Below are 12,079 nucleotides of genomic sequence, written 5' to 3'. Positions count from 1 at the left end.
ACTAGCACACATTTTTAATGGTTTGACGGAGTCAGCATCTAAAAGGAAATTCCATCATACTGATTTTAAAAACTGGTTTTGTGTAGGATATTTTGTTGTTACTGTTGCTGCAAAAGTCTCTGTGCAGGAAATAGGTCTTTCTTTGGGAAACCTGGTTGGCTTCCTCTGTTCACTCCCATTCATTCATTTGCTGTTTAAAAATTTAAACAAAGCCAGGATTAGAGATAACCTTAAACAAAAATACCTTTAGGGTACAGAGAATTTCAGAGTCAAAGGAAAATTCAGTCATTATCCAAAATAGTACATCATTTTACACATAAGGAGATCAAAGCCCAGAGACATTAATTTAAATTGTGGCAGAAAACCAATCTGCTGAGTAGGAATCTGACTACAAGAAACTGGTTTTATTGAATTACCAACAAGACCGCAAAATTTTGTCAACTGGACAAACTACATAAGTAGCTTCTGCCTGTCAACACCAAGTCCTGGCATGACCAATGGACTCTCCTTGCTCCTACTGAAGGCTAACCTGTCCACTTGGGCTGTTTCCTCTCTGCTTTCTCCAGCAGGACCCTCTCTCACACACCGCCCCTTTAATCCCTTCTCCATGAGACACCTGCACTTGATCTTCCAACTCCACATTATGCCAGCTGCAAACACCTATGTATAACTCCCCATGTGCCAGGCACTTCACATACACTAATTCATTCATTCTTTGCAGTAACCCTGGAAAGCAGGCATTATCACCGCCCACCCCCCACCCCCCCGCCTTTTCTGGGAAACTTATTTCCAAGAGAAAGTGAACACAAGCAGGAGGGGCAGAGGGACAGGGAGAAATCTCGAGCAGACTCCTCGCTCAGATTGAAGCCCAACGCAGGGCTTGATCTCAGGACCCCAAGATCATGATTCAAGCCAAAACCAAAAGTTAGATGCTTAATAACTGCTTCACCCAGGTGCCCCTCATTCCCATTTTATATATTAAAAAACTAAGGCCCCGAGGCTAGTAAGTGGAAAGAGATTCGAATCCAGGCACCTGGCCACTGTGCTTTGCTGCTTCTCAAAAGACAAACAAAACAAGCCTCTCCCTTAATCTGGCCATTTCTCTCTCCCATTCACATAAAACATTCTCGAAAGTTCTATATGGCCCTGGCTCCACTTTATCTCCCATTTTCTCTCCAACACAGTCTAGTCAGGCTTTGACTCTCAGCAATTGAGCCACCCACCACCCATTTTGCTCCATCCAGTGATGTCTCTCCGCACAGAGGTCAACACAGTTGGCCACTCCTCCCTTGAAACACTTTCTCCTGGCTTCACCAACACCCTGTTGATTTCCCTCTGGCCTTGCTAGTTCCTCCTCTTCTGCTTCACCTCTAAATGTTGACACACCCCAGGGCTGATTCATGGGCCCTCTTCCCCTACTCTCCACATGGCTAAAACCTTTTATTTCCAGCAGTGAATTCCAAACTATCCTACTACTGATCTGAATTTCCATTTCAAACTAAACATCCAACCCAAAACTCTTTTATCTCTCCAAGTTTCTTCCTTTTTATTATTACGGGAAATTTAAACATATACAAAAGTAAGAGAAATAGTATAATGAATCTCCACTGTATCCATAACCCAGATTCAAAGGCTGATATGAGCTGATGAAACTCATAGCTAATTTTGTTTCATCTATCACTCTCCCCACATTCTGCCCTCCCACCCTAGATTACAAAATCAAGCACTTTATTTCTTCTCTTCCATCTTGTCCATCTCCATTTTAGCAAATATATGCCACTGTTATTATCTGGTCAGATTATTCAAATCCCAAATCTCTTGGTGTCTTCTCCTCTTTACTGTATGCACTACAGCCCTTCCACCACAAATCCGTGAATCCCATCAGCCCTTTCTGTGTCTTAGTTCCACCCACTGTCCCCCATCCCCACCACTACCATCTTATTCTAAGCCACCATCACATCTCCTGGGACTGTGTCCATAGCCTCTAGCTGGTGTCAAAGCACAACAAAAGTCTGGTGTCCTACCAAGCAGATAGATGACCCATTTAAAACATAAATCAAAAAAAAAAAAAAAAATCAGAAAAAAAATAAAACATAAATCATATGTCATTTTCCTGCTTAAAACCTTTCATCCCCCTTAGAATAAAATCACAAATCCTTATACAGCCCATAATAGCTTATACAACCTGGGCCCTGCCTACCTCTCATCCTACCACCTTCCTCTGAACACACCAAGCTCATTCCTGCCTCAAAGTCTTGGCTCCTGTCTGTTCCTCTGCCAGAAAGGCTGTGCACATGGCTGACTCTTTTCCTCGTCTTAGCTCCAATCGTTACACACCAATTTAAAACAGCACCCCCACTCCCAGCCATTCATGCCTCTAAAGACACCATTACCCTGTCTTCAAGGATATATCACGTCTGACACTCTCTGGTTTATCTGCACCAGAATGAAGCTCCACATAAGTGGGAGCCTTACCTGCCTCGTGCACTGTTCTCCTTCCCGCACTTAGAACACGGCTGCATACACAGTAGGTTCCGAAAACAGGTCTGCTGGATCGAAAATAAAATCTATTTCACCTGATTGGATCCCCTGGGGGAAAAACAGAGAGGAGCCTTCCTTGTCTTTAAGATGACTTAATTTATTGAACAAAAATGTGTCAGTGAAAAGCAGAGACACTATACATTTTAGACATTAATAAGTTCTGGGCATAGCTAGAAGGTAGTATAAGCAAGTCCTCATTTTTCAAACCCCTACCTGTACAGAACCATCTAGTACACTCACATTGTCACCTCATCTCTTGAGATGGATGTCATCACCATTCCTACTTTAAAGACACTCATTCAAGGCAGTACAGGTGGGATTAAGGCAGTACACTCAATCAGCCACAGAGGTGGGATTAACATTTGCTTATTCTACTCAGTACACATGTATTGACTGCCCACATGACATCGGCACTGCTGGATATTGTGGCTACAACACTACCAAGCCGAGCCTTCCACCAAGGAGCTTCGTTCTTTGCGGGCTTCCATCCACAGCAGTGTGAGTTGTGCATTCTGAGGAGCCAAGGGCTGGTTGCTGGGGCCATCAGACTACACCTCCCTGGGAGTCTCACCAGAAGACTGGGCCCAGGCCCTCTACAAGCCACACAGCTCCCAGTAGTGGATGCCTGAGGTTTTCCCCACCATGCTCTGCTGTCAGAGCTGACAGTGCGGAGGCTGGAATGCCAACTACTGCACATCCAAGGCTAGATAATCTCTAAAAGGCTCTCTATCAGATTCTGATAAGCACAGCAAATTAGGCATCCAATTGTTAGAAACAATCCATATCAAAGAGATGCCTGCCCCTCTTCCCTCAGAGATGAAGAAGGCCACTGCAGCATACAATCTTCCAAGAATGTGTAGGTGATGACTAGCAGAGAACTTTAAGGGTTAAACCCAGGAAATGGTCCAGATCTCCAGCTAAGCAGCCCATCCCACTCAAACCCAAGCCTCCACAAAACCACAAATCAAGCACACTATCAGTATTCAATAGTCAGCACAAGAACCATAGGCTCTCCAGACGTCTCTATCCCAGGAGCATCCCAGCCATTTGACTTTATTATTTTTTTTAAATGACTTTTTTTTTTTTTAAGATTTTATTTATTTATTCATGACAGACACACACAGAGAGGGAGGCAGACACAGGCAGAGGGAGAAGCAGGCTCCATGCAGGGAGCCTGACGTGGGACTCGATTCTGGGTCTCCAGGATCACGCCCTGGGCCGAAGGCAGCACTAAACCGCTGGGCCACCGGGGCTGCCCGCCATTTGACTTTATTAACTAACTACTGTGCCACCCACAACTCTCTCCTTCCTTATATTCAGTAACACTTAAGTCAAGTTTTGATTTATAACAGAGATGAGGATCTGTGAAATTTATCTTCCATTGTGTTGCTCAATTAAACTTGGTCTAAATCAACTGTCACATTGTTCTGTTGTATAGAAAGAAAAACCAGTTTGATATCAAAGATCTGAGTTCAAGGGCTAAGGCCCCCCCACTTACTAACCAAATCTTTTTAATGTAGGCCCACACTGTAATTTTCATCCAAAACAGGGTACTGGTGAAAGTGAAACGGGATGCTAGCCTGGGAAAATCAGGAAGCAGGGTCACCACATCTAAATTTCTGAAGTCTCAATTTCCTCATCCGTGAAACGGGGCGAGGATCCCTTTATCTTACTCCGAGGGTGGTTGTGAGAATCAACTTGATATAATCGAGTGCGTTGTCAACAAAAAGGCAATGATACACATAAGGCATTTTTGGGTAATGCTTAGGCTTCTAAAAGAAGCAAACTAGTACAACTGAAAAATACTTAGTGATTTTTTTCCACAATGAATTAGGTGCATCAAATCGGTCTCTTCTGATCAGAATCTGAGGTCAAGGACTTCATATATCATGCTCAATGCTACAACCCTAAAACCTAGCCTAGTGTCTGGCATATTTCCAAATAAATGCATAAGAATTAATTATTTTAAAAATTCTTTCCTTACCAAACTCTCCCATCAAATTGAAGGAGGGAGTCCATCTTGCTCAATGGGTCAGCCTTCTAGAGGCCAAGCATGTATGGACTCCCCCAGTGAAATCTTAAGTCTTACTTCAACAATCCTTTACAGCATTACATAATCTGATTTATCTCCTTGACATTTCCAAGGTTACCCGAACTGCTTATTCTTTGATCCTTAAGAAAAAAAATGTGAATTTGAACAAAGAAGTCAAATGTCATCCAATTCAGACCTCAGCTTCCTGCATCAGCATGACCTCAGGCTGGTTACATTTACAGCTCTAGATAAGAAAGAGCATTAACATCATAATGTGGTTATTCAATAAATTCTTCGAGAACTGAAGACCTAACAAGGAAAAAACATTTCTGGGTGGGTGAGTGCTCTATTCTTTACCCACTCCAGGAGGGGCGGCGGGGTCCTTTGGCCTAGGAGTCAGAGACTAGGCTGGAGCTTCCCTCTGGTCCAGGGAGAAGCCAGTAGCTTATCTCCTAAGTTTTGCTTCCTCTTTCATAAAATACAAATGCCATCCTGTTCCAAAGCTATCTTACAGACTTGAACTGAAGAGCAAGTGACATGCTAGGAGTCCTTTCTGTAAAGTATACTTGCAAAACAAATAAAAGGCAAGAGTGGCATGAGACAGTGATCCAGTTCTACTACAACCCAAGCTAAGCTGATGTTCATTTTGGCAAGTCCAAGGCCTGACTCCTGCTCTATGGCTAGGAGCCATCCTCTGGAGGAATTGAGGGTGAGCCCCTGCTGACCTTACATCCACTGAAGCTATAGCCCAGATACCATCTAGTTTTTTATCCAATTCCTCCCAGCTTCTAGCTCCCATTCTGTTTGGGAGAGGAGAGGAAATCAGAAGCAGAGAAAAAAGGAACTGCAATTGGAAAATTCTTCTACCAAAGTCATACCATGGTTGCATTTTCTGACTTCTGGGCATTAAAATTCCTTTTTTTTTTTTTTTTTAAGATTTTATTTATTCACGAGAGAGAGAGAGAGAGAGAGAGAGAGGCAGAGACACAGGCAGAGGGAGAAGCAGGTTCCATGCAGGGAGCCCAACATGGGACTCGATCCCAGGTCTCCAGGATCATGCCCTGGGCTGAAGGCGGCGCTAAACCGCTGAGCCACACGGGCTCCCTGGGCATTAAAATTCTTAACTTTGCAATCACACTATTAGAGCTTACATTAACTTCCTGTGCAGTTTTCTTAAAACTTGACTCAGGGGCGCCTGGGTGGCTCAGCTGATTAAGCGTCTGCCTTCAGTTTAGGTCATGATCCCAGGGTCCTGGCATCCGGCTACCTGATCAAGAAGGAGGTCCACTTCTCTCTCTGACCTTTCCCCCATGTGTACTCTCTCCTTCTCAAATAAATAAAATCTTAAAAAAACAAAAAACAAAACTTCACTCAAAATAACCCCCAACAATCTCAATAATTTTGTCCTGTAAAATTCTGAAATGCTAACCTAATTCAGGGACAGCAACCTATGTTCCACAGGCCAAATGTGGGTATTTTGGTAAATAATGTTTTTTATTGGAACATAGCGGCTCAGATTTGTTTACGAGTTGTGTATGACTATTTCACACTACAAAGGCAGAGTTTTGTAGCTGTTAACCAAGACAACATGGCCCATGAAGCCTAAAATACTTACTATCTTGCCCTTTACAGAAAGTATACCAAACCCTGTTCTAATTCTACCTACCTCAAAATACAACAGAAAGAGTATAGTCCAAGCTTGTTAAATAAACTGCTTTTGCTTCAAAACTGGAAGGATTTCACTTTTTAAAAAGAAATACTATCACACACTTATAGAATGAACACTTTTATTTTTGTATGCTGAGCAAATCAAAAAGAAGAAAAAAAGGGTTTTCAGATTTATCAGTAGGAAAAGTGTATTTTCCCAAATATCCATAAATCTGCTATGCTAATTTTACACAGGCATCTCAAAAAAAAATTGGCCTAAAACTGAATACACAAACATACTACCCATGGTCTCAAAGCAATTTTCTTTAGAATTAGCTTGAGGGGCTATGATCCTGGGTGGCTCAGTTGGTTAAGTGTCTGCTTCCAGCTTAGGCTGCTGGGATGAAGCCCCGCATCAGGCTCCCTGTTCAGCTGTTCAGTCTGCTTCTCCCTCTCCCTCTGCCCCTCCCCACTGCTTGTGCACACACTCTCTCTTTCAAATAAATAAAGAAAAATCTTAAAAAAAAAAAAAAAAAAAGTTTGGAAAGTGGGGCCTAAACAATAGTCTTTTACATTAAAGTCTACCTTACTATTAATACTAAAAATTAAATTCCTGCAATGATGCACTTTCTGACCATGGTTATAGAAGTGTATAATAGTTTTCTTACTGTTAGTTTGAATGCACAACACTAAGCTAAATATATCAAAAAATGTGAAGAAAGCACAAAAAGTAAAATCCAATATCCATTTTATGCTTTTTTAAAAAAATGGGATTACTCAGTGAGGTAAAGGGTGAGGATCCTTTATTTCCCAGCCCTTGACACCCTTTTAGGTGGTAGATTAGCTTTCTAGATCTGAATATGGTAGGGAAAAAATCTGCACATAGGAAAGGTAACAAGAGCTCATCCAACTTCCTCTCTCGGATGTTATTGCTTTCTCCTTTGATTAAATAAGAAGTTGTTCTAAAGTAGGGATAAGAACAAGGACTTTGAGACATGATGCCAAAAGAAACAAGCAAACAAAAAAATAGAAAGCAAAGGGTAAACTACTCATAAAACATAGGCTATAAAAGTTCTATCCCTAAAATATAGCTCTAAACATTACACATGTGAAGATAGGTCCTTCAATTGCTGCTATACTCCCTTCATCAAAAATTAATCCATTTATTCTAAGTTTTAAAGCAAAATTTTGATTTCACGGTCATCTTTTCAAATCAGTTGTCATATGTCCTATCAGAAAAGTTGTGAGCAAAAAAATGACAAACTTTCTCAACTGTCCTTCAAAGGGATTGGCCTCATCTAAAGTCTTCTCCGTGAACCAGTCATAACCGTGTGCACTGTTCGGCCTAGAAAAACTTGCCACGGCCCAAAGATACAAACCTCCCGACGAATGACACTTGCAGTTCTCTCCAAGTGATCAGTTTTCCTTTTGGATTTCATTATGCTTTAATAGAAAGTAAAATTAGATTATTAAGTATTATCCCCACAAAAAAAATTCATTTCCCCTGTAATATCATGAGTATCCAAAATACACTACAACATTACGGACCCTAGAAAGTGGTCATGAAAACTGGCATTCCCAAATAAAGTTTAACCGTCTACAGATGGCATGAATGTTTAAACAAGATGCTCTGATACACCTCCCTTGACCATCAGCAGATCATGTCTTTGAATCACCTCAAAAGACACCAAGGGCCAGAAACTCACCTTGTAAGAGTAAGGTGACGCAAAGTACTGGACGTCAGTCTCAGGGAAGTAGCTGGAGTACAGATGGTTCCAACAGAGCTTCGTAACAACCCAGGAATCATGACAGCAGCACAGGCCATGGTGCCTCCTGGGCAAACAGAAAACTTGGAAGTTAAAATATTTTAAGAAAAAGTAGGGAAATAGTAGGCTACTTTAGGGGCCAATGAAGACTCTGGAATTTTGCTGGTACTATTATGAGTTGACCTAACAAAACAGCAAAGCAATATTAAAGCCTAACTCCACCCTAATGAAATTTCTGCCACTACTTGGAGCTGATTCAACTGATCTCCACAGTACATACTTAGGTAATTAGTGGTGCCATCAAATATTCATGCTTTCTCTTAGTTTCCAAAATCACTAACCAAGCTCATGGCACTAATCTTACACTATTATAGAAAAGGAGAGTAGATTTTAAAACTGCCTAATAATAGCATTCCAGCCAAAAAGCACCACATGTCTTTAATATTTCTTGCTAGATAAAGTGCAAGGAGCAAATTTTCTAAGGGTCATGGCAATGAGAATAAACAGACCGCATGTAGTAACACAGGTATCATGAATAGCACACTGCATGAAGAGAGTGAAAGCCAGACTCAAAAAAGCGTATATCTTATGAGTCCAGTCATAGAAAGTACAAAAACAGACTAAATTAATCTATCAAGTTAGAAATCAAGTTAGCAGTTACCCTTAGGGAGGTAATAGTGACAATGCTGTTTCTTAATCTGAATACTGATTGTGTGGGTATTTTCACTTGGTAATAATTCATCAAACCACAGAAGATTTTTAGGATACTAAAGATACCCTGATACCATGGTGATGTGATAGTGATAGATACATGTAATTATGCATTTGTCTTAATCCGCAGAACATGCAATACCAAGAGTGAGCCTAAAGTACAGATTCTGGATCATTATGATGTCAGTGCAGGTTCATTAAGTGTAACGAATGTAGCACTCTGCTGGGGGATACTGACAACAGGGAAAGCTATACAAGTGTGCAGGCAGGGAATACATGGAAAATCTCTACTTACCCCTCAATTTTGGTATAAACTTAGAAATGCTCTAAAAATTAAGTCTTAAAAGTATTAATCAAGCTACCCTCCAAGGATTTATGTATTTGTTTATGTTATATTTCAATAAAATGTTGAAAATAAAACCAGAAAGATTACCCAATATTTAAATTCTAAAACCTAGAGGCTTATCAAAAAAAGCACTGATTGTGAGTCAGATGACATATTTTTTTGGTTCCTACCATTCTGTTATCCTCTGCCAATTTCTGAATGTTTCTTTGTCTCAGATGGTTATGTTTAACAGACTATATTGCCATATATAGCTGTCCTTTCTTATCTTAGAGAGTAAATGAAAATGTACATACACACCCTTTTTTCTGAGCTCTCTGGAAAGTACTATACAAACTAATTGCAATAAATTTAGTTAGAAAAATTCAAGCTGTGTGTGCTTCCATTCCTACTTCATCTTTGTTAATTTAGTCCTTTATCTGACAAATATTTATTAAGAGTCTATTATTATGTGGTAGACATTGGGGACACAGACATAAAACAAAGATCTTCTTGGGGAGCTTACATTTTAGAAGACAGACAGAAAACAAAAGTAAATAATCAAGTGATGATAAAAGTCAGTTATAACCAAGTCATATCAAAAAGTGCTAACTAGTCTTTAGATAAAAGATCTACTTGCTACTTCCTTTAGATAAAAGATCTACTTCCTAGTATATTGTAGCATCACTGTCAGTAAACACGCTACTCGCCATCTTTCTTTCTAGTAAATGAAAAAAGCATAAGGCCTCTCACCTCATGTAAGACTACTAAGTTTAATTTCTCTCCTTTGATCGTGCTATACCAAAAATGGTGCGTTCACTGTTGAAAGAAGGAAGGTGAAACTTACTTTAGAAGTCCATGAAATTTCTAGGAGTCATTAAGTATGTGGCTGACTGATTGACATATAATACTTTGGTCCTGGAATAAGAGTGACACCAGTTGGAACAAGGGCAGTGTTTCCATATACTGAAATTCTCACAAAGTTCCTGCAATGGCAGAGATGACATGTAAGAATCATGTTCTGGGAAACTGTGGAAAGGCATTCTCAGCTGCAAAAGGAAAGGCTGATTATAATCAGGAAGCATCACCTCACAGCAAGTCTACTCTCCACTCCCTCCTTCCCATCAATTCTTCCTCCTCGTGTTTCCACTTAGCTCTTCTGTTTCTCTTCCTGCTTCCCTTTTTTTCAGCTGCCTCGGCCTATCTTTAACTCTTGCTCCTTAGGATGTCCACCTCATGAAAGACCAGACTAATGGCTGGAATGATACAGTCACATGTCACTTCCCTGATAAAATGGAACTGATATATAGTTAATATGGCAACACTGTTCTCTGCTCAATGTTTTAGACAACGATTGCTAAAAAAAAAATTGTCCTCAAATAAAATACACCTCTTGGTGATTATGCTGTTTAAAGGGTCTACTGCTCAAAAAAATCTGAAAATAAAGAAGTGTTGGGTGGCTCAGTTGGTTAAGCGTCTGCCTTTGGTTCAGGTCATGATCCTGGGGTCCTGGGATCCAGCCCTGTGTTGGGCTTCCTGCTCAGCAGGGAGTCTGCTTCTCCCTCTGCCCCTCCTCACTGCACTCTCTCTCTCAAATAAATGAATAAAAGCTCTTAAAAAAGAAAGAAATGTTACTTTTTAAAAACTGTTCTCTTTAAAATTCTAAAATCTGGTTTTTGAATGCCAGTAACTGTGACCAAGAGTGCCATCTACTGGTGGTAGATAAGGGTATTTTTATCAAATAAAGGGTATTTTTATCAAATCGTGTTCAAAGGGCCTTCCAAAGCAATAAGGTATTAAAAATAAAAACAAAAAAACTACTCATTTTTTGAAATACATCCAATGGTTTCATATATTCAATGTAAATATTTAATTAGCTATAGATAATAAACATATGCTAAGAATTTTCTAAAATGATACAAGAAAGAATATTCCATCAGTGTTTCTATCCTCACAGGCATAACTTCAAAAAAATTAACTCTATTTCTGTGATAAATAAATAAAAAATCGTATCCACTTAAGCAGTAAAAAAAAAAGATTACTTCAGGTGACAGATAAATTTAAGATTTAAAATGGTTTAGTATTTAAAATACTGATTTCTATTCAATAGGTACACTCAATTTAAGAATTGTTGGGATGCCAGGCACTATTTTAGGCGGTGGAGACACAATAAAGAACCAAACACAAAGCCCTGGTCATCATGAAACTTTTACTACCGTGTGTCCAGTCAACGACAGTAAGCAGATAATTAGTGAGGCAAATATAGAATACAGGGAGTATGATAAAAGAAATGAGTGGGGGAATATCGGAAAAGGTCTCTCTCAATAGATATCTGAGCTGAGACCTGAGATAAGGAAGAGGTGGCCAAGCGGACAGTAAGCGTAGAGCCATCAGGCAGAGGCCCAATCACAGAAGCAAACTACTATGTTACAGGAGCCACAGCCAGTAGGACTAGAGAGTAGGGAGCTAGGAGACAGTGACAAGAGATTAGCACGGCAGGTAGACACGTGCAAGATCACATCAGACCTCTGAAAGAGTATGGCCTTTACTCTAAGGGCAACAGGAAGCAACTGAAGGGTGTCAATAAGCCAGGAAAGGTTTACATTAAGTGATCTAATTTACACTGAACCGAATGACCTAATTTACATTTACATCAAAGGACCACTCAAGCTGCTACGTAAAGAATGGATCACAGAAGGGCAAGAGTTCTTATTTAGAAGGCTCCAATCTAACATGAGAGCAGGATAAAGCTATGAGATGGCAAAAGTAGATGAACATATTGGATGAGATGTGAGAGTAGTTAAAAAAAAAAGAGAGAGAGAGAGAGAACCAAGAATGCCTCCAAGAGCATTCAAACACTGAAAGAGAGTAAATTTGCGGAACTATCATGGCACCTGTTAATTTAGAACCCTAAGTGTCACTGAAGAAGCAAAGGAGTCCCCAGCATTTGGCATTTGGTAAGGGAACCCTAGTGGTACACAAGTTATGGAGTGCTTGACCTGAAATTGTGCTTGACGTGAAATCAGATGAACTGGGCTCAGGTCTGATTCCTTCCTACTT

General features: G+C 40.2%; 1 protein-coding gene across 5 annotated transcripts in view; it reads right to left on the bottom strand.

The window, feature by feature from the left end:
* Window positions 1-12,079, bottom strand: part of OXNAD1 (oxidoreductase NAD binding domain containing 1) — a 36,890-nt gene that overhangs the window by 20,604 nt on the left and 4,207 nt on the right. For 2 of the 5 annotated variants that reach the window (XM_072792868.1, XM_072792869.1), the window contains exons 2-4: window positions 9,867-10,005; window positions 7,927-8,053; window positions 7,600-7,663 (exon numbers count right to left, since the gene is read on the bottom strand). In XM_072792868.1, coding sequence (XP_072648969.1) covers window positions 7,600-7,663; window positions 7,927-8,045 — 183 coding nt within the window. In that variant the 5' untranslated portion in view covers window positions 8,046-8,053; window positions 9,867-10,005. Of the gene's footprint in view, window positions 1-7,599; window positions 7,664-7,926; window positions 8,054-9,772; window positions 9,839-9,866; window positions 10,006-12,079 lie in introns of all 5 variants that reach the window. The other 3 variants (XM_072792871.1, XM_072792870.1, XM_072792872.1) reach the window with 3 other exon arrangements.

The sequence above is a fragment of the Canis lupus genome, chromosome 22 (genome assembly GCF_048164855.1).
Source record: "Canis lupus baileyi chromosome 22, mCanLup2.hap1, whole genome shotgun sequence".
Classification (NCBI taxonomy): Eukaryota; Metazoa; Chordata; class Mammalia; order Carnivora; family Canidae; genus Canis; species Canis lupus.
This window is presented reverse-complemented; position numbering and strand designations above follow the sequence as displayed.